Source organism: Anser anser, assembly GCF_964211835.1.
Source record: "Anser anser genome assembly, chromosome: 1".
In the NCBI taxonomy this organism is placed as follows: Eukaryota; Metazoa; Chordata; class Aves; order Anseriformes; family Anatidae; genus Anser; species Anser anser.
The window spans coordinates 191,053,338-191,080,118 of NC_139720.1; the positions used below are offsets into that span (position 1 = coordinate 191,053,338).

At 38.6% G+C, this 26,781-nt stretch overlaps 1 protein-coding gene and 1 long non-coding RNA gene across 6 annotated transcripts in view; one reads left to right on the forward strand and one right to left on the reverse strand.

The window, feature by feature from the left end:
* Positions 1-3,395: 3,395 nt before the first annotated feature.
* Positions 3,396-5,875, forward strand: LOC310893101. Its single transcript, XR_014578711.1, has 2 exons — positions 3,396-3,449; positions 4,190-5,875. It is a non-coding gene; the product is annotated as an uncharacterized lncRNA (long non-coding RNA).
* Positions 5,876-7,311: 1,436 nt separating this feature from the next.
* Positions 7,312-26,781, reverse strand: part of WASF3 (WASP family member 3) — a 66,078-nt gene continuing 46,608 nt past the window's right edge. For 2 of the 5 annotated variants that reach the window (XM_083821647.1, XM_083821648.1), the window contains 7 exons: positions 26,249-26,383; positions 23,554-23,707; positions 21,695-21,812; positions 15,805-15,980; positions 12,677-12,940; positions 10,668-11,038; positions 7,312-9,940 (listed from right to left, as the gene is read on the reverse strand). In XM_083821647.1, the coding sequence (XP_083677773.1) occupies positions 9,783-9,940; positions 10,668-11,038; positions 12,677-12,940; positions 15,805-15,980; positions 21,695-21,812; positions 23,554-23,687 (1,221 nt within the window). In that variant the 5' untranslated portion in view covers positions 23,688-23,707; positions 26,249-26,383 and the 3' untranslated portion in view covers positions 7,312-9,782. Of the gene's footprint in view, positions 9,941-10,667; positions 11,039-12,676; positions 12,941-13,797; positions 13,965-15,804; positions 15,981-21,694; positions 21,813-23,553; positions 23,708-26,248; positions 26,384-26,781 lie in introns of all 5 variants that reach the window. The other 3 variants (XM_083821646.1, XM_083821645.1, XM_083821644.1) reach the window with 2 other exon arrangements.

Consider the following 26,781-nt stretch of genomic DNA (forward strand, 5'->3'; position numbering starts at 1 on the left):
GAAGGAAGTCAGAAACGTTTTAGTGAGACAATCAGCAGTTTTAAAGACCCTGAAACCTTACCAAGTTACACAGGAATATTTACTCTGTGGCTGTGTAGTAGAATTAAATACAGGCATTAAGAGTTTGGGGAACAGTGAACAGCGTGAATCTCCGTATCTTCATCTCTTGGCTGGGGTCTCATACAGCTAAATCTTAATTAGAATAAACTCCGAGGCTTGCCCCTTTTGTCCACTGGAGGTCAGCAGCCTTCTACAGAAATACCGCTCCTCTTGTCTGGTGTAAAGGCTTGCAGGGGACAGAAACATCACAGCAGCACCCAATTCTCCTGACAGCAGATTTTTAAGGCTTCTGGTACAATGAGATGAAGACAGAAGCCTAGTGTGGGGTCCATCACTCTCAAGGGAAGATCTCTGCTCGCACTTCCCTTCTCCATCAAGCTAAGTCTTTAATAACATCGCACAAAGAAGTGAATGAACCTCAGATTTACCATTTTCCCAGGTGCTGGGCAGGCTCCAGCAGGGCAGAGGCTGCCAGGGCCCTCTCCCAGCTCCAGTGGGAGTCAAACCCCTCGCTCCCCTCCCAGGTCCGGCAGCGTCTCACTGAGCGGGGAACTCCTAGCTGGTGACACTGTGCTCAGGTATTTCCTGCTTACTTCATTATCTGGCCTCGTATTTGAATCAAACTCAAAAACGCAATGGCCGGATGAAAGGTTTTCACTATCTCGTTAATCCTACTTGGCTCGTTTTCTAGGATTAGCACCGGGGAAGCTGCCTGGTCAGGCAGCCGCGCGAGCTGCCTAGGAGAGCTCTGCTGCACCACATGGCTTTCAGAAGCACGACAGCAATGCTTCTTCACCTTACGAGGCACAGGGTGTGAAGATGCAGGTTTCTGCCTCTCCCAGACTTAGAGATATACGATGGTGAGGAATGACGGTATTAGTGGACAAGAGTGAACGTGTATTGGAAGTGTAGAGAGCTGCGACACGGAGCTGTTTGGCAGTCATGCACTTACCACAGCCACCTCCTGGGCACTGTCCATACCAATATTTTGGCTCACAAGTGCTTCTGAAGCAAATCTCCTGCTTCATCCCACTCGCCATCCCTTAATCCACGTGATGGAGCAGTGCATGAATTCAACTCCTTCCAGCTGAAGCTAAGCCTCAGACATGCTCCCTCTGGGTTTTGTTCACAGAACCAGACTAAAACCAGGATGAAGCAGAACTCCTGAAAGGTCCGTAGTGCCGACCAGTGCTCCCTGCTCGAATTTACAGACACGTTCTCTGAGGTTCATGTAACACGGACACGGTCTGACCTGCTAGTTGACATCACAGATGTTTAAGCAGCAGTTTCACCTATTTCCAGTAGTGTGCTTGTCATTCATACATCTCAAAACAATTTAAGCAGAAGGAAAATAACGTTATCAAGGACTCTCTTTACCTGTCTGTCTGTCTGTCTAAATCGGGCACCAAAGAGAAAATGGGAGGCATTAAGTGTGATTAGGTGTGACAGTGTCCCCAGTACCACGTATCTGAAGAGATGGAACCCCCAAAATCCACATTACTGTCTTTAACTTCTGTTCTAAGAAATGAATGGTGCCCCGATAACTTCGGTTCTGTTCCGCCAAGATGTCAGATGTCCTAAGGGGTCAGCTTTGCTCTTACCTTCTCACCACTTCTCCATTATTTCCATTGCACTTACTCTCCTTGAGCCTACATTTTTTTTTCACTTCTTATCTCCTGGGCAGCATTGGGATCCCCGGCAGCATTCAGCAAACAGATAGGTGGGAATAAATGGCTGCAGCCCAACAAAACAGAAGCGATACCTGCAGCAGACTGGTAATTACAGCAATTGTGCAAAGCTCACAACGGGAAGCCTTAAAATTGAACTGTGCTTTGGAAGTACATTTTACCCACATATTCCTTAAATATCCTACCACCCTGATTTTCCGTGCTTTACTTTGTGAGCAGAAAACATTCCTGGTTCACTACACTCCTTTTAATAATTCCTGTATTCATGAATTTTAAAAAAGATCTATTTACTATTTAAATGTCATCTTAATCTATTCACCCTAATCGGGTAGCGAGGCCAGCAGCGTGTCAGTGCTATTTGTACTCTCGCGTCTCATATGATCAATGAAAGAAATAAAAGCTGAAGCACACAGATGGCTGGATTGAAAGGAAAGGTCATTCCATACTGGAACTGATGAGGTGAAGAGAATAAAATATGTAAGGTGACCTTCAGGGAGAAGGTTAAAACTTAGCCTCACCATCCAGAGGGCATTTCTGTATGGAGATAAAATAAAACAAATACAACGTGTCATCAATTATTCACTGAAATATCTTCACCTATTCTTTAGCACAGGAAAGATCTTGGCCTTTCTCTTCTTCCCCATCTCAGTCCTAAAATCTCTATTTTCCTACCTGCCATTTAAGAGAAAAAAGAATGCCATGGAATTATGGTGTTATTGTCCCCATTTAACTGAGGCATCCTGTACTTAAATGTTTTTTCTTAGATGCTACAGTAAGAGAAAAGCTAGACAACCCTCCGTGTCTCTCATCTCAAATAACCGTAGCTGTTAGCAGCTGCCTCCCAATTTGGTATATTTTAACAAGATTTAGAAATCCCTAAAGTGAGGATTTATTATCTCTTTCAGCAAAGGATGAAGTAAATCTATCATGCCATATAAATAATTCATATAAATTCTAGAAACATATCAAGGAATATAGGTCAGGAGGGGCGCCAGTGGAGAGGGATGGAATGCCCTTTACTTGGAGCATGTGGTAGACCTAAATTCAGTTTTCTAGACAGATTATGTCAACTTAAAGAATGAAGATGGCTCTTAAATCATTTAAAAAGCAAAGGGTGACTTGACAGTCCCTAGGGGTTTTGAAGAGAATACAGAGGATGAGATAAAATATAACTATTTTTTTCAGATAAGAATTTGTCTTATGTAAGTTAGGTGGGTACAAAGAAGGCGATCTTGGATATCTTTGTAAGAAGGGTTTGTGATATGTCACAATGGTGATTTTCAACAGTGAAAGAAAATCAGTGATCCATCACTGAGAGAAGCAATGAGCCAACCGGCAGGAGCCATAGATTTTAAGTAAACTCCAAATGCTCCCAGGAACCACTGACATTTATAAATAATGGAAACCTCAGTATATGTCAGTATTTCAAATTGGAAACTAAAGCATAGCGCTTCACACTTGTATTGGGTTTATGTGGAGAGGTTTTGGTAGTGGGGGGCTGCAGGGGTGGCCTCTGTGAGAAGAATCCAGAAGCTGCCCACGTCAGATAAGGGCCAGCTCTGCTAGCAAGAGCAGAGCCATGAGCGATGGTTGCACCTGTGTGAGAGCCCATTTAAGAAAGGGGGAAAAAAACCTGCTGTGCTACAGCAGCTGGGTGAGAGGGGCGAGAGCTGAGAGAGAAGCAGCCCTGCAGCCCCCAAGGTGAGTGCAGCAGGAGGGCAGGAGGTGCTCCAGGCACGCAGCAGCAGTTCCCCTGCGGCCCGTGGAGAGGCCCCTGGTGCAGCAGGCTGTCCCCCTGCAGCCCACGGGTCCCACACGGAGCAGATCTCCACGCTGCAGCCCGTGGAGGAGCCCCCGGTGGAGCAGGTGGATGTGGCCTGGAGGAGGCTGCGGCCCATGGAGAGCCCCCGCAGGAGCAGGCCCCGGGCCGGAGCTGCAGCCCGTGGAGAGGAGCCCACGCAGGAGCAGGGGGTCTGGGGGGAGCTGCCGCCCGTGGGGGACCCGTGCTGGAGCAGTTTGCTCCTGGGGGATGGACCCCGTGGTACGGAGCCGTGTGGGAGCAGTTCTGGAAGAGCTGCAGCCTGTGGGCAGCCCCCCAGGCTCAGTTCGGGAAGGACGGCATCCCGTGGGAGGGACCCCACGGGGAGCAGGGGCAGGGAGGGACCGTGAGGGAGCGGTGGAGACGAAGCATCAGGGACTGACCACAGCCCCCATTCCCCATTCCCCAGCACGGCTCAGGGGGAGGAGGTAGAATAGGGTGGATGGGGGGCACGTGGTTTTGGTTTTGTTTTCAGTTCTCACTGCTCCAGTCTGCCAGTGGGGTCCCTATATGAATCTCCTTTACACTGAGTCTGTTCTGCCCATGACAGTAATTGGCAAGGTGTCCTTATCTCAACCCTTGAGCCCTTTTCCAACATATTTTCTCTCCCTCTTCTTTTGAGGGGGAATGAGAGAGGGGCTGTAGTGGGGCTCTGCTGCCCATCAGTGTGAAACCACCACCCTTCAGCAGCCATTTGAAGAACATGAAACACACAAAAGAAAATTCTTCTTGCCTAAATACAGAAGTAACATCCACGACATCTGGAAATCAGAAGCTGTTCAGCACACTACTTGAAAGCAACCTAAGAAAAAGTTTTAGGAAGTATGCTAGATAGCAAGAATCTATTCAAGGGAAAGAAACCACGGCCACCCAACCAAACTGAAAGTCCTGCTGAAGCAGTCGATGAAGTATCTTTGATAACACACAATCTATTGAAAGAACACCAGAAGGAAGAAAATAGAAGGGTGCAGAGGGGCAGGCTGCTGATGAAAATCAGCAGCGGGCTAATAACTTCAGAAAAGCAAAGGTAATTCTACAAGGGTTGGTGACTGCATCCAATTTAAGGGTAAAAAGCAAGAGATGCAGACAATTCAGCAAGTCAGAGAAAGGTAACTGATAAGGGACTAGAAAGTTTTTACTGGAAAATTTACCAGAGAAATAAAACATTAGCAGCAGAATTACTCTGAAAACTGAATGAAGAATTAATCAGAGTTGGCTGATTAAGGCATCACAGCTTTCATGAAAATTGGAGAAAACCTAGCTAGGTGAGTTCTGCCATATCCGTCAGTACACTCTGTAGGGCTCCTGCTTGCTAGAGTTGCTCTCAAAGACAGGTGGGACAGATGCCCCACTATTAATTGGCTTTAGGGTAAGTTTGCCAGATTCCCAGCCCTCTTCCTTCCCTTAACCTGCATCGCATTGGCATGAGTGATCGCTGAGCAGGAAGGCAGATGTGCTGTCTCTCCAAGTCACTCAGCGTTTTCTCTCAGCAACACACTCATACCACACAAAAATGAAGACAAGCTGCTAAGACCTCTAAGGAACAGTTGCCCTCAGCCCTAATCCCCAAAGTACTTTGCATGTGACCTCCTCCCCAGGAGCGAAGCACAGAAGTACCTCCTGCTCCAGCTAATCAGATAAGAACTTCTTTATTTATCCGCAACATTAAGGATTAATCTCCACAGAGACTACTATATTTAGCTAAGAATCTTAAAGGCTACTTGTTTTCTTACGGCACTGAAGAAAAAGCCCAGCTCGGCACAAACATATGAGACTGCTTTCCCCACATACGAGCACACACCCGTGTCACCCGGACAAGAACGCAGTATGGCTCCAGAGAAATCTGAAGATATTGGATAGCACATGAAAAAAATCACTCTGTGCCTCCAGCTACTGCTAGAGAAGGCAAATACGAAATTCCTTCTCCCTGTTCTGCACTTAACATTTTTCTTTCTAGTGTTCCCATTCTTTCTATTCCCCTCTTCAAAGAAAGATGATGTTTGACTGGAAACCTACAGCAAGTCCTTCCAAGTACCCACGCTTCCTTGAATGTCCAAGAGAACTGAGCTCGTCATTGAACAACCTTCCCAAGGCATTCCTCGTTATTTTGTGGCTGATGCCAGGGCCTGAGGGCTTCCAGCAGGGATCATCATTGATTTCCATTCCCCATACATCACCAAGCACATCGATAATGCTTCAGTACATGAGCACAAAGCTGCCACAAGATCCTGCAGAAACTCCTTGTACATACGTGTGTGTACGGCCCTAAGTACTGGTACCAGAAACCCCTCAAACTCGCTCAGAATTAATGAGGCAGGCTGGCTGCCCTCCAGAGGGCAAGAAACTTTCCCCAAAGCAGACTACACAAGGTTGAAGCTCTGTTTGTACAGTTTTCAGAGTAATCTTTGGATAGCTTTCAGACACAGGACTTACATTGAATTTCCATTAGTATCAGGTTTATACCCCCTTCAGCGTACACTGATATTTTAAAGTAACACATTTGCTGCATTCTTTAGGTGTGTTGTTTGAAGTGGAAGGGAACGCCTCTTTAGTATTAAAAACAATGCCCAGCACATGACGAGGCAGCACCTGAAAAATGCATCACAAGAACCGATTTTCCAACAAGGACTCACTTCCTTTCCTTCTGAATCCATTCACACACCACAAACTTAGATCAGTTTTGAGCTTGTTCTGAAACCGCGTGCACCTCTCTTACAATAAAGATTTTCTCCTCCTCCATTCAGTTCATCTTGGTACTGAGAAATCTGAAATACCGAAAATCCAACTGGTCTGTCAGGTTAGCTGCATGGAAATACCCTTTAATATTCAAAAAGACAACCATAAAAGCTGTAGAGAACAGTATGCCGAGTGATGTTGTCAGCGCAATCATCAGTCCAACTGATAAATGAGTATTTACAGTGTTTAAATGATGGAATCAGCTGGCTTTACCAAAGTAGCCTTTGAACAAGAGTTGCAAGTCCATATATTCAGTTTGTATTTAGAATTGGTGTCTTTGCTCTCAGTTACCTGAATTAAGTTCAAATCAGGAAAAAAAAACATGCACTAAAGGGACTGGAATTCTCAGTTCTGAGTAAAAATGAATTCATTTTTCCAGGGAACAACTAAGTTTAAAATGCACAAATAAATTTGTTTAACATGCAATTAGGCTACTAGATTACAAAACTGTTTTATGTGAGTTCTTCCCAGCATGATGGAAAAGCTTATCCTGTTACCATATGAGGCTTCAACTCTACTTAAAAAATTAATTACAAATGTTCTGTGGTAGGCAAACATGGGCTTGCATTTTACAGTAGTGTGCTTGGTATCATTAATCGACACAGACTCTTCCTTATAAAAACGGTGGGGGGAAAGGGGCTTGCTAATACCATTGATACGTTCTGCCCTGTTCTGAAAGCCAAGGTGCTGCTTCATGTTTCCCTAAAATAAAATTAACCTATCTGTAGGGAAATTAATACCTGTATACACCAGCCAAGAATCTTCACTCATAGTTTTAATCCAGGTTGCAAAAAAAAGAAAAAGTGGATTATGAAAAAACATTAGTTAGGCACAGCAGTGCCTTAATGCAGTCTGTTTTTGCGGACTCTGGCCTATGTCCCAATAAAACTGTGGCTCCTGGGATCACAGACAGCATTTGGAAGTGTTCTATTTTCATTTATGTTATTCAACAAAAAGGGATAAAGATTAGTAGTAAAATCTTAGTAATCTAAGGAAAGAAAGACAGGCTCAAAAGTGAGATTTTATTCATATTTGTTACTTATTCACAACCCAAAGTATGATAAAACTGATAAAAACAGCCTAGAATGGTTAGTTTACATCACTAAATTCACATTTTTATTAATTAATGCTGAAAGGAAAATGACAACATAGCAGGTTCAGAAAAACAGGTTGGCTAATCAGACTGAAAAATCTACACCACCTTAACTGGTCACAACTGGTTGCTTGTTTAATGTTTATTATTTAAAAACAACAAATTACAAAATTTCAGATACACCCAGCCTCTGTGCTCATAAAATAAATCTTCTGTCATATCAAATTTCAGTAGAATGGAAAGAATTTTCTGCTGATATATTTCAACACGTATTAAAAGAATACTGAGAGTACTCTCCCCACCTGTACAGCAGCGTAACACTGCAGTCTGAGTCGCGCTTCGATCCGACTCATCTGGAGAACCATTTTGCAAACCACCGTGCAAGTGCGTCGTTATGATCGGAACAAACCATCCCTCGTGCATTAGTGAAAGCCAGCATCAAGCTACGGCCTCTGTGGACACGCAGACCTCAGACTCCAGTGCACAAAATAAAGCAAAAGTCAGCTTTGTATTTAAGGCAAAGACGAGAACAGATCTAGCAAACTGAGATGAGTACCTTCAGCTGCCACTGATTAGCAGGAACTGTAGTTGCAGACTGCATTATGCAGAGATTGGTTGTACTTTATAAGATAAAACTTTAACACCTACATTGAGGCAGCACGTTGCCACCCTACCATATAAACAACCATCACAATTTGAAAAAAAAATAAATGCAGATTAAACAGCAATGAAATCGCCAGCAGCTTGCATGCAAACATTTTGTTAGGCTGTTACATTCTCAGGACTAAAAACTGTTAATTGTGTAAACAGAGGTTAGATAATGATCTTCCATTTCATTTTGTTTGTTTTCATTTCATATACTTTTTTTCTTTGTTATTTTTAAGAACAGACAGGGCCTCACAGAACAAAGGAGTTTTACCAAATGTTTAGACCTGGAATTACACCGACTTCTGTTACAAAGATTAAAATTAACCTGCTAACGAAAGATATTTCTCCTCTTATTAATACATTTTTAAAAGCCTTATTAGGCAAAGCAGCAGCCCTACTCCCAGTCCAAAAGAAAAAAAGAACATTTTAATACTGTACTGAGAAAAAAATATGAATTACTTTTAAAGAAAACAGACAGCCAAAGCAGACTATGTCAGCCACTGTTCCAAGGGAAAGAGAAAAAGAATGCACACAGACAGCACAGTACCTAAACAGCCATTAAAACTGCTTTATCTGCCAGTAACTGTTACATAAATGCAATGTACTAGGAAAGAAATACATTCAAAGTAATGGTAGTTTTGAGTAAATGTGCTACAGGAAACCGAAAACAATCTGTCATGACTATACATACACAAATCAACAAACAAAACATTTACAAATATTTGTACCTACAAGCATAAGGACCAAGTTTAATACTTGTGAAATTATCTGATTGCTAGATGTAGACTGGCAGAGTTCCATTCTTCAGCAATATCAGCATAACATTTCTACACTGCAACCACCACGTGGCTTCAATCAGGTCTATCCTGAAATTTTTGTGTCTAGTTGATCCGTATCATAAAACTGAAAAGCTGTACAGGTGTTTTAACCCTCTTTTGTGATACAGACACACATTCACCACCTACCTGAGGCTTCCCAGCATTCTACCCAACAAGCAGGCAGCAACCTAGGGCTATTGCTGTTACAAATTTGTCCAGTCTGCTCATAACATGTTAATTTTGGATCACGTGGATTCATTCTTCAAAGCATACATTTCATCATCTGCTACATTTTTAATATTAAAAAAGGTTGAGTTATATAAAATTAAATCTGTATGCAAAAAAACTAAGCCCAGATGTGCTTAAAAATAGACTAAGTAGGTATTTAGTTACTGTCTGCTGCATTTTAACATGGGCATAATTAGCATCTAATAAAAAGCTAAAAGATATGTATTTATGGAACTCAACACTTCACCCAGTCATACAGTTAACTGTCCTCAAAAGCTAACAAGCAGACCAATTCACAAGTACCCAACTTGTTTACATAATTGAAAGAGTAAGATGCAAAGTCAAAAAAATATATTTTATCCCTTAAGATCAGGAAAGTAAAATAAAATGCTGGTTCTGTAACAGTGCAACAACTGCAGCGTATTTTGCACGCAGCACATGATTTGCTACATTTAGTGGCACTTAAGTATTATGCGGTAAATACTGAAAGTAAGACAAGTTTCTGATCTGCATAAGCATAATCACATTATTACCAGAGTTGCTAAGCTACAGCATTCTGAATAATACCAATTCAATTTTAGCACTTCAATCACTAGCCTTAATACATGTCAACATCCTGCTTTACATCGTGCTAAGAAAGCAATCACTGAAGCCAAGTATTTCGTGAACTTGCCAGTGTGCTTAGAGCAGGTTCAATCTGACCAATCGTTCTCATCAAATTCTGAATCGTCGTCAGAATCGCTGTATTCCACAGCGATGCGTCTTGAAAGGATGGTTGCCACATCATTTCCCACAGGTTCTCGCTTTGCTTCTTGCTCGCGTTGTTCTTGCACTTTTTTCAGCTGAATTCCTGTGGAGACAAATACGCCCAAATTAACTTTTCAGATTTTTTTTTTTAATTTCACGTTGTTATTGGTGAGTTCTGTGTTCTAGCAGTATATTCAGGAAGAAAAACAAAAGAACCGTTGAATTAGAGTTTTCCCAAGCAAAGAAGAGAGAGAAAAAAAGGCAGATTGGAATCCATGCTCAGAGTCTAAGTGCTTCTAGACTTCTAAAATTGCCAACAATATGTTAAAAGTGAATATTCAAGACTGAATATCCTTTATATCCAATACATATCCTTTTGATCTGAAGACGACACTTCTCACAAGTGTTTGGAAATACCATTAAGAACTACAGCTCTGTAGTATAATCCAAGTGGGGAATAGCCATTAGTCATGGATTAAAAATCACTAGGCTGAAACCTGGTGTTGGATAACTCAGTTCTGAACAGAACTGAAAATCCGTGTACTTCTAATGGAAGTTCTACATGATAAACGTAAATACCATTTTCATTTTCTTATGTCCACACAAATACTAGAATGCTTTTAACAAAGCTGCAGATCTTGGAACATGAGGTTTTAGAAACAGATCAAGGTTGACAAATGTTAGAATATGTGTGTGGTACCTGTTGTGGTCAACTAATTCTCTTAACTAAATTTGGCCTAACTAGGAAGAGAAGCCTTGAGCTCAGATTACTGGAAAATGCAGTGCTTTCATTGAAAAAAAGAAATAGCTAAGACTCAGCATTCTCTTACCCATTCGGATGGCAGCAAGAAGATCACTTCGCGCATCACTTATTGGCGGCTGTGCAGCGTCATGGCGTTTTGCCTCAGCAGCCGGAGGAGCATGCATGGGGGAGGAAGAGAGGGATGAAGCTGCAGCAGGAGGGCCTGGAGGGGGGGGAGGTGGGCCAGGAGGAGGAGGAGCAGTGACAACAAGCCCACTAGGAGGAGGAGGATGAGTAGCTGCATATGTAGAGCCCGTCACCAGTCCGGGATGGGAAGGTGGCACAGGAAGCTGAAGGGGACTCACAAACGCCGTTTGTGCTGAAGGGATCATTGGGGGGGGAGGAGGAGGGGGAGGCCCTGTAGGATTGTAATAATCCACCATCTGAGCTGGAACCATCCTATATAAAACAAAATAAAAATCTTTAATGCATCAGAAGTTAGGATTTACAGAATCATCACCCCTTAAACTGCTCTCATCCAGCCTTAACTCAAACCAAAAATTTGAGAGGAATTTCAAGTGTTGTGTTACATATGTAAATGATCACAGGCATGTAAATTATCAAATATCGATAATATTGAAATTTAAAGCAGAAGTAGTAGTAAAGAGCAACCTCCTTTCAGTAGTCCACAAAAAAAAACAGAATTATCTTATTACTCCTGCCTAGTTAACTATACATCTATATTTGTTTCTAAACGTCTACTCTATAAAAATATTATATACAGTGCCTATGATTAGGAAGGGACCAAGAAAATTGTATACTATGCATACCACTTCCATAAAATACAACCTTGGAACAAACATTAAGAGATGATAAGAGATGGGCATGGAGGAAAATGGAAAGTAGGAATGGAAACATTTACCCGAGAGTCTATCATGCATCTCATGTGCTTCTTTAGTCAAGTTTATCAATTTAAGCATCATTCAATTAAATTGGTAAATTTGATTGATAATTTAAAGAAGCAGGTAAGAGAACAGGGAAGAGCTAATTTATTTGTTAAAATGTCATTAACAGAGTTAAACAGAAAAAAAAGGAGAATTAGTATAAGAGTAATAAAGTAGGTAAAGAACTAGATACAGGAGATGAAGTAAAGTTAATGACATTCAGCAATAGATGTCAATGTCTGACAGCAGTGATACACTGCCAGTGGACATGTACCTGGGGACTAACCACAAGTATTTTTGCTAAAACTGGAAATAACAGAGAAAATGCATGTTGGAGCAGTCACTCATAGCATTACTGAGTCATCTACAGCATGATATTGTCATTAATCAGGCAAATGCTATTCCGGGATGCATCAAGTGAGGTTGAAAAAGCTTGGCTGGCTTAGCTCAAAGTGACACAGACAAAAACAAATACAACTTCGCTGGGGTTGTGACCTGAAATTGCAAGTTACTTGAGCAAAAGGACAAAAGAAAAAATAGGTACAGACTAGTTAGAAAATAAATGGTTTCTTGCTATCAGAGAACCAGTACCCTGGAGCAAGCCTTTCTTCAAAATGTTTTCAGGCAAAATATTTACAAAGGAGTTTGATAAGTGCATAAACTGAATTACGAAGACGTCTGTGGCAGTAGGGAACTTGATTCTGTGTCTGAAGGGATCCCTTCCAGTTCCAGCATAAGCTCCTTTAAAATCATTTCAGTGATGCAGCACAAAAATGGTCATATTAATCACATTCAGCAATACCTTTTCCTATACCTTTCCTGGAGTTTAAAATATTCAATTTATGTTGTGACTACTTTTTACTATAAAGGAAAATTATGCCCTTTTTAAATTATACTAGGGCCCTCTAATATGTTACAAATATATTGATTTCAACACATTCAATATACAGCTAATTATTTCTGCTTTTCCCATTTCCTCACTCAAATTCAATTCATACATACAAATTGCATCAAACTTGTTCTGTTCTCCCCAGTGAAATAACTAAGGTACTTGGTTTTTTTTTTGTGCATGCCATTTGATGTTGATGGTTATGACAAACATGCATCTGTCTAGCTCTGTCAACAATTCACTGGAGTAAATCAGGAGTTTTACCCATATTCTGCTGGTACCACAGGTACTGAGCTATGCTGGCCATCTGAAGGCTGGGGTGGAGGTGGAGGTGGTTGCTGAGGTCTGTTTAAAGTAGCATGTCGTGCTGTGGTAGAAGGTGGTCTGTATTCATGCTCATGGCTTTGGGATACTCCCATGTACTGTGGACCATCTCCTGCTCCATATGAAGGCATTGCTATCTGCTGATGGAGGGAATGATTCGGAGTGGCAGGATAAGAATAATCTGTAACATCAGATGCATGGGACCTAAAATTAAAGTAAATGGATGTAGAAGAACAGATTATGTAAGTGTAATGGCATTATCTAAACAGCTCACAAGAAAACCTAAAAATATAAGCAGAATTATTTTCTCTTGCAGCAGGACTCCCTGATTGTCAAGCACCATTCCCATCTAAGTCCATTGGAAAGCACAAGAACAAATGCAACAAAAAAATCATGGTTCAGCTTAACATGACTTGAAAATAAATTAGTCTGACAAGTCAGCATAAAAGGACTAAAACTTAATGCTTTAAATATTTCAGCGTACTAACCACATGCACAATGCTCCATTATAGTGGAGACTTTAAAAACACAAGAAAAGAAGTTATCCAGGTTTTACAATTCTTTAGTAGTCACGATGAAGCACGTTGTTTTGGTCGATGACTTTGACAGTCCATTGTTTGAAGTGATAATGCTTATCAGATTGGTCTTAATACATTAACAGCAGCAGCAGAAAAAGGAAAGCAATATTGCAAGCACTCACAATTATGCAGAAGAATATACTTTACCAAAGCAGAGAAAACTAATTTCAAAAGTTAGAAAATGCTTTTTGTTTGCACAAATAATTTTGTTGCAAAGGCTTAGAGAAACTGGGAAACGTAAATATTAGTTGAGCAGAGAGTTCATAAAGATACAAAGTCTAGGATGCTCTGTCAAATAAGCCCAAGAGAGGGAGCAAAAGGATCTCTTCGTCCCATTACTGCACAGAGCTGTATTGTATTAGTAACAAACAATCGTGCAGCCTGGCTTTTAGTGAATACAGTAAACTGATGCACTTATCTGTAAGACTGGAAGCAAGGTAAGCAACAAAAAGCCAGGGCTTTGAGTAAAACAAAATGACAAACCCTTTGGGCATTTTGTCCTCTTTCATGCTTCCTGCCTGCTCCATTTTCTTTGCGTCACTCATGAACTCAATGCCCATTTTCCTTCTCTCCCACTCTTCTTTTCTTGTTCTTACTTTTCTCACATTAATTTGCTGGTTTCTGTTTGGATTCAGCTTGTGTTTCTCTCTCTAAAGTACAATAAGTATAACAAATACATTGTAAATCGCCGCAGTCTGGACACTTGGACATCAACCTTTAACGTGCAAGTTTTACAATTATCAAGCTAGGAGAAATAAGCCTTTTTTAATATTAAAAAACAACATAGGGAAATACAAATAAGGTCCTAAAGAAGCATTACACACTGCTCACACAGTAGCTGAAAACCTCTCTGAAATCAGTATTTCTGTATGCATCATGCTTTTCATAGCTTAGTTCCCACAACTGAGCCTACCCCAAGATACAACAGAAAGCCTTCTCTCCACCTCAGTACTAGTCACAAAATTAACCTTTCATGCACGTAAAATAGATTTCAGGATTTAACCACTGACACTTGTTTCACTGAAATTTAAAGTTCTCCACTTTATAAGCCCTTGAAGTTTTACAACAAGCACCAGATATCCATCATACCATAAAATCTATACCCAACGTAACGATGCATCTTTACAACTGTTGCTGTTAAAATCCTACAGATCGCAACTATTACAGCTATCTGCAAATAGTCAAATGCATTTTGACATTGTTGGGAGATTAGAAAAACAAATAATTCCAATGTAACTATTTAAACTCGGGAACCCTGGAAGCACAGTGTTAAGCCCAAAAAGAGACTTTAAATCTGTGAAAAACAGAGCTCAGAGATAATAAAAATCCACATCTTGCATATCACAGGGGAACATCAATGTCGTCTTTTCAGATCAACCTATGGAAAGCACAGTCTTAATGAAATATCACAGACCAACAACCAGAAGACAACATTTTGCATTAGAAACTTTAAAAAAAATGGTGGTTACAAGATTTTAGAGAGAGTGGAGTCTGAACACATTGAAACACCAGCAGAAATTGTCTTTACAATTTTTGTTTTGGTTGGAATATTATTCATCTTCACAAAGATGGAAACATGAGGTTTACAGAGATCTGAGGAGGTTTGTTTTTGTTTTGTTTTTTATATTCTTTAGCTCAGCTGGACAGCAGACTTAAGACATTAGCGCATACTTTTGCGGTGGTGGTTGTTTTCTCATCCTAGCATTCAACAATTTAAACATAAATTGTCCAAGTTTTCCACTAGGTTCCGTTCATTCCTAACGCTACTGCTAGCAATTAACCTTGACAAACAGAGAAATAAAATGTCGGAAAATCCTTTAGCGAGAGCAGCTTCAGTGAACAAACTCAGACTTCTGTACACGTCAGGAGAAGTTAACTCCCACTGAGCTCAAAGGGAAACTCACACAATGCAGATGAATTCTGCTGCTTCTCTCTAAGCAGAGATTTTTCCTCAGAGAAATATCGCAAGCAGTAATGTTGCATCTGGTTTTGTAGCTTGCCTTATAGACAAACAGAACGTGGATAAAGCTGAATAGCCTATTCCCCCGTTAAAGCTTTCTATTAAAGGCAAGAGTATGCCTGATTGGACTGATGGCAGAAAAATATTTACTGAACTATCAGCAGCGTAACATGTGATAAAGTAGTCATGAAGAAAGAGGCATTGACGTTATCTTGTGGAAGCCAATTTAAATGCTTTTGCAACTACAGCTAGTCAAGATCAAATATAAAACATAAGACAAACACTTATTTCGTTCCAGTGCACGGCAAATTATGACAACAAAACGCTCATCTGATGCTGAGGAAGAAAAAAAATCATTAATTACAGAATTTATGTTATTTATGCTTTAAAATAATTTGAGAAGAACTTTAAAAAGCAGAATGTACGTTTTGTCTAGTCTAACTGTTCCCAGCCTGTAAAAACACCTAATTCTACTCAGTACTTCTGAACATACAACTGTGGCATAACAAGCAGCTTTGTTGTAAACAGACCTAGTATCTGGGGACAGGGATCCCTCGGAAGATGCTCCATGGTACACACTTTGAGACAACCTGTTGTCAGGTCTAAGCTCTTTGTCATACGCCATCATATTCCACTCCTGGCGTCTGTTTCTGGCTTTTCTAACCTTTTTCACCTCACGGGTGGTGCCATCTATACGCTTTTGCTCCTGATGTTCAAACACAAGAAATAAAGCATGCAAAGAGAGAAAAAAGGAAAGGAAAAAAGCAGGTTAAAATGCAGTTAGAGCGCATGAAAATAAGACCAGATTTACAGATGAAGCCAAGTCTTCATAAAATGACTGAAAATGAGATTATCTCCCTAAATTATGAACCTCATTAGTAGCAATACTGCTCTGCTTTGCCCTTCTTCTGTAGGATGCACATGCCAGTGTGATACTGACCTACTGTTTTTCCCAGTACAGACAGGAATGTGACTGATTTTAAAAGCCAGAAGTTTAACTTCTTCTGACATCATATGACAATTGTTTATTACGGTCCTGAATCACCTATAATTTCCTTCTGCAAGTAGCTCATGTTAAGTATGCTCAGGGTTATTTTGGTTATTTGTTAGGGTCACAATCACCTGAGGCCCTGGGTAGGTAAAGAAAAATTAGAAACACTTTCCTATGTTACATGCTATGATTCTACGGGAATTATTTTTTAATTTTAACATGCTTTCCCTTTGTAGATCTGGTAAACTACCAAAACTCCTCCTAGTTTTTCCCTCATCCTTGTTTCTGATTATTATATAGAAAAATGAATTGCAGTCATCCTCTCTGCAACGTGTCAGTAATATTCAGGCCAGTGGTATATTACAGCTTGATAGCTTCATGACAAATCAGTCTGTTTAGTTTTTGATCTTTTTCTATATTATTTCAGGCCCAGTCAAGGTCAGTGGTCATCTATCAGCTCTCCTAACAGTGGGACTCAATGCTTTCACACCTCTGCAATGTCCCCTTCACCTACCTCTAAGCTTCTCAGTTTGAATATAAGATCATACAGGTGCTTCAGCTGGAAAACAAGGAAGTTTGAACAATCCAAACAAACGTATTTATGTGCTGCTTCTTTTCTCAAGATCTAAAAAGAAACAACCCAGTGCCCTTGTAAACCAGCTCTAGATCCCACATCTTACAATATTAATTAATAAGTTAAAGATTCTTCATCAATTTATAATCTGGCATTAACCTTTCAGCTGCTAGAAGAAGATTCTCAGGAAATAATTATATTGATATTCTGATAATGCAATCATACTCAATTTCATTTAGATAGGAGTTCAGAAAAATGCTGATATGGAAGCATACATTGAGTCTCTACCTCCAAAGTAAGGGATGATAGCTGGAAAGCCAAACAGTCCCATCAAAAAAAGAAGAAAAAAGGTATCTCACAGATGATCATAGGTACTTCTCCAGCTGTCAAACAGCACCAATTAAATAATTCTGAAATAATTTATTTGGCATTATACAATTAATAAATTACCAAATAATTGCTTGCCATTGTTTTGGACCTCTGGCTTGTTTGTGCACATCTATGTCCTGGACCTGCTGAACCATATTTGCTAGCATTAAGAATGACAGAGAAAAAACTTCTGAAGTTCAACATCTAAATGTTCCTGACAACACTTGCTCATTCCTGGTCCCTGGAAGGGAGATTTCTGACCTGATTTATGTCTGTAAAGATCATTACCTTGGTTATTTTTTTCCTGCCTATTAATTCTTTTTCCTTCCCAAACTTTTTAGCATCAATCCATTACTTTTCAGATTACACAACATTACCTTCTCCTTCAATACCATTTTTTCATGTCACAATTTCCCAATACAGGAATCAGAGCACAAGGGAGGCAGATTCAGTCATGCTTTATTTTAAATATATGAAGTTTTTTCTAATCCCCATGTCTGAATATATGCTTACTAAATGCTTTACATCTGTCTTTCTCATTTATCACTGCAAAATTTAATTTGCAATCTTTTATCCTGGTTCATTTATTTAGAATTTGTTACCAATTCATAACATTGGAGAAGTAAAAGCAAACCTCTAGGTTAATTGAAAACTTGCCTTTTTTTTTTTTCCTCTCCTCACAGAATAGTAACTCCATCCTCTGAGGGCCACTACTATGTATTTCTTTTAAGTTTCTGATGTAAATATCAGCCTTTTGAACCACACAAAATGCTCCTTGGAAGATAATCATTTTGATACAAATCAGGAATGCTTACATGACTGCTTACACATGATTACGCTTTTTAAAAAGGAGCAAACTATTAAGAGATCACTATGTACATATTTACCTTTTTCATAAAATTGAGTGCATAAGTAAATAAATACTTAGTCTTGTACATACAAAGTAGTTTGATTTTACTGGCTCAGACTTCAGTTGGACAGGTTGTTCCAAACAAGCATCTGTAGGTATGCTAACGAATGAATGAATATGCTGGAACCCTTTTTACTCAAACTGCACTAAACCCTACTTGTATTGATTTTTAGATTACTATATAAAGACATTTATTTTCATTAAAACGTTTAATTTCTTCCCAAACAGTGGGGCAGGCCAATTATTAGCAGCAGACAAAACCCATATACACCTCTAGTAGAGCAGCTTTATGTTGTTCCAGGAAAAGGAACATATATGTTCTTACATGTTGGGGAAGTACTTTTGTGACTGGAACAATGGTGACAGCTCTAGTTTTAACACACAGAGCAATGATGGAGTTCTAGGGGAGCTGAAGCCTTTAAAATAACTATAGTTTTGTTTTTTTAGGAAAGTTAAGCATTATTAATAGTTACTCCCTTTTAACTGAATGTAGTAGAAGCTTTGGTAGACAAATGGATGCTGCAGGTTAAGCCAAAAAGCAGGTACAAGATTTATCTGTTGGCAGGAAGTGATTTCAGCCACACAGCAAATGTATTAGTGCCCTCAAACATGGTTAAGTTAACTTTAAGTTTCATATTTGCATCAAGAGTTAGCAAATGACATTTCAAGCATTGTTATAAAGAATGACCACTGGTAACTGAAAGTAGCTTCATCAAGTATTTTCATTACTTGCGTAACAAAAAAAAAAAGAATGGAAGCATGAGCCTAGTGTATTTTCCTGACTTCATAAATTTACAAGATCCTACCAAACTCAAGTTATCAAGAATTTTTGAATTGCAAGCATATAAACCCTCAAATTTAAAGATTTCTAATTATTTAAATAACTAATCACTCCTCATGAAAATATGGGGAACAATAAAAAGCAAGGTAGAACAACTCACCTTTGGTTAACTAGCAATTAATAACTGGTCTGCAGTCATTCAGTTCTGAGTATTACTGCTAGCTACATGTCAAAACTAACCTCACTGAACTCCTACTCACTGACCTACTGAAAGCTTGAAAGTAAAAAACCCGGACAGTATAACACAGATATTCAACTTAAAAAGAATTAAAATTACAGTTTCCTTTGGAGAAAACATTTATGTGAAAGAGTCAAATCAAAGTCTGTTAGAATTCTCCACAGTTAAACGAGAAATGTGATATTTCAAGGCAGAAAAATGAAATGCCTCATAAACCTGCCACAGTAACTCAAGCATTTAAGACAAATTACCAAAATAATATTGGAAAACAAATCCTCTTGTGCGATGTCTACTCTCAGCCTTCACTGACCACATGAAAAGATGAGGCTAAAAAACAGCTATATTTGGTCAGCTGAAAAGGACAGCACTTGGATGCATAGTTTATAATACGCTAACCTATACATATCGATTTCTTTTGCAAACAGTTTTTCAACAGCTTTTATATTTTGTCCTTCTGTAAAATATAGATTGCTTGCAGAAGTCTCAGTTAGTAGATCAAAAATGTAACTTTAACCGTAAAAATGCTAGTAGATACCCTGGATTCATTCCCAGCCACTGCTATTGTAGGGCCAAGAGCAAAAGAAAATGCCAGTCTTAATCAACCTGTGAAACTGACAGAGCCTGAGACACATCTCACTCAAACCCTGCAGCTCCACAAAGGTTCAGATAACAATATGCTTATTTGCACACCAACTTCTGGAAAACTGATTTCTACCTGTTAAAGTCACACCTATTTATGCAAATTTAAATGTGTGTTGCTTTCTTCTTAGCTGGTCTTGTTATACATGTAAAAAAAATCCAAACAGCACTTCAGGCAGAACTTACAGCCATATATCACAAAAACACCTTGATAATCCTGTAACTGAACACATTTTGCATCTTGGTTGTAGACTGTGATACAGCAATTAAAATCTACCAAAAATATACCATGGGTGGAAGGTGAGATGTATTACGTAAAGTAGTCTGGAAGCAAGTCTATAAAGGGTTCTGTAAAAATCCCTCTAAAGCTATCAAAACGTTTTCAAATGAAATTAGCTATAAGCTTAAAAAACACTATTGTAATTTTCCCCTTTTTAGTTTCAAATCAGAATGAAAAAATTAGCAGTTAATAGTTTCTTTTTATCCCTTTCTCTAGTGACAAGCTCTATATTTGAAGGGGAAAAAAGGCTGGGAGGAAAAAAAAATCAGAGGTTCTAATTACCCCTATGTATTTTTTTTCCACAAAGAAATACTGAATTAAATTTAAAAACAACTGAACTGGAAAACAAAAGCTGCTGTAATTGTTTCCCATCTTTCAATCAACTCTACAGCTTATCATACTGAGGATCGAGTAGGATTATAACCCTGCATATATTTTTGTTTACAATTATACACATAACCAACTGAATGTTTTCCAATACTATGCTTCAGACAGTATCTTGTACTGAAAATGTTTACTTAGCTTTTTCAACTATATTTAATACTTTAATGCTGAGATATCTGTCAAAACAGTAAACATTTTTGACTCATACTCCTACCAGGAAGATCTGATTTATTTTTTTCCAAAACTTTTAGAATCACAAATTCACCAACTGTTTTAGTTAAAGCAAGTCTTCATCTACAATGTGTGCGCTTATATATGTCCTGAAAACTAAGTAACTTCCTTCTATTTCCTCTGAACAGTCTTTCCACCTTGTTTAGATTCCTCTCAATTCAAATCCCTTATCTCTCACTGAACCCATCTAGAAGGGCACCTGCTGCTGGATAAGATAGGCAGTCATTGCTTCATCAAACTTTCCTTCTTCACTTTTTTTTTTTAGAATTATCTTCAAAAGTCTTATTATGGCTCTCAGATTTGATCAAAAAATTGACAGCAAAGAAGCTGCAGAAGTAGCAACTTCTTCATTCAAAACTAAAAACCATTAAAAGAAGAAATCTTGATTGCTTCAAACTGCACATTTTGGATCAAACTGCTGAAAAGAATCCAGGACTGAAGACATCTGTCTATGAAAAAGCCTTTTTGTTGTTTTCAAATTTTTAGGAAGTGAACGATATTATGCCTAAAATGTCTTCTCTCATTGCTAAACCAGAGAATTTTGCTGTGTATTAACATCTTCCTAACTTGTGATGTGTAGAAAAGTGAAGAGTCACTATAATGGAATTTAAAAAAATGAATATATACTTCTGAATAAGCCCGTGTTTTGCTAGAGCAGTTGCTGCTGCTGGATAAAGAACTAAGAACATAAAACTGTAATTCTAATTCCTTCCCCCCACCGCCTAAATCACAGGGTCTTTTTTTGTGAAGCACAACAGGGCTACTTCACTGAGTATTAATAAGCAGATACTGGCAAAGGATTAAAGGAAGTATGTTAGAAGATAACTATAGTTCTCCTAGCATTCAATTTGCCAACTTAAAACAGACATGAGCTATAAAAACTGAACCAACTCAGAGTCCACAGCCACGTATTACAGTGGAACAGTCCTTCCACACACACAAACTACACCCTATCAATTTTATACCTGGACAAGTGTACACAGAATTTTAATGTGTTTTTTTCTATTATGTTTCTGCTTTTACCTTTTGTCTCCTCTTTTCTTTTCGCTTATCTTCGGTATCTTGTAACATTTTTTCTTTCCAGAGATCAAAAAAATAGGAAGGATCAGTATAGAACTTCAATCCGTCTTTCTTATCATCCCTGGAAATGCAAAACAAAAGCTAAGAAAATATCAAGCAGCATTTTTAAACTAGCAAAACTTACCTTCAAAGATCATACAAACCGATTTTTTTTTTTTTTTTGCATCATGAAATGACAGCATGCCAAGTGCACAAAGTGCCACTCTTTGTGATTACAGCTTGCAATTGGCTTGATTCATGCCAAGAATTTCATGGAAAAGAGCTGGAATCCACAGCGTTTCAGGAGGCATGCTCCCAGGCAGGAGCTGACTGCTGGAGTGAACTACCCTGGCGTTACAAGAACATCCGTGCCAAAACAGGATGCACAGGGGACAGAGTAGCATATGTTATGAATGGAAATCAACTGACTCAAAAGAAACAGAAATGGGATATTTGGCTCAAAATCCAGACAGGTTTTTGGAACCAAATTTAGGAACAAGGTAAGTCTGAGTACCTTCATCCTTATGACAGGAAGCACATATTTTTACTCTAAATTTGGAAAAGGACTAGGAAAGGAGTGGCAACTGAAGTTCTGCCACAGTTCTGCCAAACTGTTCCAGCAGGATTTGAGACAAAGCTCATTTGGGGTTGGTAGCTCCAAACGGCAGCAGGAGCCATGGTCACACAGACTAAGAGATCACAGAAAGGGTATGCTATCAAATCCTAATTTGAGGTGGCCCAGAAATATGGAAACTTCTGACATCCTACCCGCTTGAAAAGGAATAGGTGTAGGGGGGAGTCAACACGACAGAGCAACTGGCATGGCCTAAATAGCATGTAACAGTGAGGCCAGTCTAGCCTCCTAAACTTGTGCACTGCAGAGCCTGTAAATTTTGGCCAAGGCAAATAAAAATATTTTAAATTCAGTAGGTGTAAGACTTACTAAGAAATAAAAGTCAAGTAAGTTTCACTAGCACATCCCTAATATAAAAGGGATAACACAATAAAGCTCGCTGACAATATCATCCAGATACATATTGGACCGTAACTGTACAGAACACTTGATTGATAAACAACTCACTGGGTGACTATAAACAATAGAACAATTGTCCATAGCAGTGGAAAACAGTGTACTTCAGATGTCAGTCTAACAATCTTACTTTCCAAGTAAAAACTGTAAAAAAAAATACACTGCAAGTGTTCTACAACATTCCTAAAAAAAATCAAGTAAGTTAACTGCAGATTGAGTACCTGCTTTATTACAGACAACTCACCAATCTGGTGATCCAGTACTTTTCAAATGTTAAAGGACACAGTAAAACCACGGTGCCTACAACGCTTCAGACAGATGATACTGATTTCATGAACAAATATAAACTTAAAGGAAACAGGAGGTGAAATAAATCCTGCTTGCTGATTTCTTCACTAGTCTGTAAGCAGGAGAAAGAAAGGTAGAGGGGGTGTGCATGCACGTATGTCTATGTTGGGAGGGAAGAGAAGGCAAAAGCTAAAAATCCAAATTTCTAGATAAATAAACCAAAGAAATCCTTGTTTATTGTATTATTAATTTTCTTTTAACTTTTGAATTGATGAATGGCACTTGCTCTCTGATCCCATGATGCCACGTAACATTGCTATGCGGAAACGCAGTAATTTTTGTCAGGTACAACCTATGACTTTCAGTGTGGTAACAGCAATTTTTGTTTTCACGAACACAGAAGTCCTCAACAACATATCTCAATAACCAACATATATTTTCTCTTTGGCTGTAATTGTTCTCTATATAAAAAGCAGAAGAATGGAAGCACTGAATGTTTGCATACCTATAAGGCGAAAGAATATTCAGAGGAGGTGGTTTGTCACTCTGATTATAAATATCAGCCACTGGGTTAGGAATGCTGTTCTTTGACACTACCTGCTGATCTTGAATCGTTGAACTTTTGAAAGCTTTTTTCATGTTGATATCCTGTAACGATACTGTTACAAACAAAAATACATTTATCACATCTGAAATTAAGTGAAAATTCATTTTAAAATATCTATAAAAATAATAGCATCTATAATAATAATAGTATCTATAATAATAATAATAATAGCTATTTAAAATATCTGTAGCTAACTATAGAAGAAAAACAAAGTTTTGGTTTTACTTTCAGGGACAATCATGATATTTAAGTACAAAGGCATATAAGAATTGCCATAATAAATTTGCATCCCTCTTGGTCCAGAATTTCACTTAAAATAACAGGAACATGATTTGTTTGTCTTGGAAGTTGTGACAGGAATCCTGTCACACGCAGCTGTGCAATAATTTCCCCTTTTAACAAGTTTAACCTGGATTTCTAGTAGTAGAAAGACTGGCTTCAACCATGGAACAAAGTTTGATATTCTTCTTTCATAGCATGTTTTATAACTATATCTGGTATCCACCCATATTCAATCTCATCCTATGGTTACTAAATTATGGCCTCTGCAATTCCTGTGGAAGAGTTCCATATCTTTTACGATCTTTCAATTCCCAATCTTTCCATATAATTGATCATCCTTCAGTCTAAAGTCTTCTTCACCTCTCTACAGAGAGGAATAGATATCTTCTTCATACAGACCAATAATATACTTTTATTCCATCTTTTCTGGTACACAATTCTGGGGAAAATAATACAAGCCTTTTCCTTGTTTTGTTCAGATGAAAGATGTAAGCTGCTGTCACTTTTGGATAGACTTTCTTTCATTCTTACTATATATTTCTTCTTTCTTTCTCTTTTCTTACTACATATTTCTTCTTTCGTTCTTACTATATATTTCATTCTTACTATATATTTCCCTGAGATGGAGTGTCCAACACTAAAAAGTTCCAGATAATGCCAATCACAACTTAAAAGTGATCATACGCTCTCCATGTTATCTTCTATTCTTAGGCAACCCAAAATACTGATGGATTGGTGGGTTTTTTTGTTTTGACTACAGTCAAACAGAGAACTGAAGTCTTCACTGACTTGTCTACAATGACACTATTTCTTGAATTGATTGTATATAATACATACATAAATATATTTGTACATATAGCTTGTTAACATGAAAGATGCTTTGCATTAAGTATAAACTGATGACAGTTTAATGTAAAATCTGACGACAATCTCAGTCCATTCACTATTTTCCCCTTCCAACAGACTCTTAATAACTTCAAACTCTGGAAACAAACAAGAAGATGTTAGAAAAAGTAAACAAAAGCGCACAAACGAGGAAAAAAAGACAACTCAAATGAGGATAGCATTTCCAAAAGTCATGTACTTGAAAGTCACGAAAACTGACATCATCCATCTCAGCATGGAATAAGTTCACTCTACAAATATCATCTACTTTGCTCGTATTACCACAACATGCCTCAAAATCTAAGCTGAAAAGTGACTCCGTAAGCTTAGCTTATGTTCCACATAGCTCACGACCTCTCTAGACAAAGAGAGGTGCTAGTGTCAACTGTGATACTCTGCCAGTTAACTATTTTTAAAACAGAAAAAAACGTCCATCTCGTAATGGTTTCTAGTCACCAGCTAGCTAGAAATGGAAGGCTAAATATACTATTAAATTTTAATAGTACCATTTAATATTGGCATGAATAGCAATACTAAATATAATACATAAACTCTATAAATAGTTGTATTAAATATACTATAAGTAGTATTAACTACCAAGTAAGAATTAAACTATTGTCCTGAAGTAACATATGTCAGGAATTTTAATTTTTCTGGAAGAAAGAAGTAATGATTTGTCCAGGACATACATGGAATGGCTGGCTCAGACAGGTAAACTAAGCATGTCAGGAAACATGCACATTACAGCTTTTAGGCCTAGACAGAGAAATATGTTCTACTTACCTCAATGAAGTAAGTGCTTTCAAACAATGAAATTATATTACTTAAATTCTTCATTTTTGGTCTATTTATGATGTAAGTGATGAAACACGTAAGCAAGCGAGGACACAACAGCAGAAAATACTGTTTCTAGTAACTAGAACCCCCTAGAGAATTTCAGCTGGTCAGTGCAAACATGCAATGACCCATTTTGGAAAGGAGTGTTATTAAGATCTTAGGTAACTGTAGTCAGCGATCCTGAACAGACACTAATAATTAGTTTGTCACTACTCTATCTTGAAATAAATAGGTCTTACTGTCTCAAACGTTTTCCAATTTACCGATTTATTTCCAGTATGATTATTCACTTATGATTTATTACATTCACAGACTAAAAGTCCTCCCTGTGAAAAAGGCAGGTTAATGGCTCCATTACTACAGGGGCTCTTCAAGTAATGCTAAGTCAAAAATGAAGACAGCTATACAACTGAAGAATTCCCTCCCCCTTCCACGCCCCCGCTAACATGATTTTTCCCAGCTTGTCTTACTAAGAAAAGATGAAATATCAGTTCAGGATTACTTTGAAAAGAGAGAGATTGTTGTGTAATTAAATACCGTGGACTTGTCAACATCACTTCTGGCTCAATGCTTTCATGCAATTACCTACCCTCTTCTACTGTTGAATCCAGCTGGGTAACTTTGACAGCAAGGCGATCAATTCTGTCTTGAAGGGAATTTGCTCTGATGTAGAAGCTGTTAGCCTCATTAAACAATTCACCAAATATGTCTTCAGCATGTTTGCCTGTGTAAGAAAATAGACAGGAAAATCCCTTTGCTAGAGACTTACAAAACACAAGACAAATGGCTTTAATATCCTGCAATTATAATAAAACAGTATGTGTAGGATTATGACAGCGCAGTTCTTTAGTTCAGCAAAGTTTGAGACAATAGATTTGAACAAAATCTCAAAATATACCCTAATTGCTACCTGAAGCCTGTTCTCCTGGACACCCTGGTTGGCCATCTTAAAGAATGAAGCAAACGTACAAGCCCCACACACAGGGAGACTGCCAACATTCATACAACTGATAATTAAAACCTGCCTCCAGAATGAAAAGGAAGAGCCTAAGTTATTGCTGTCTATAAAAGCTGCTGAAGTAAATTCGGAGAACTAAGATCTAGCAATCCACAGTTATTAAG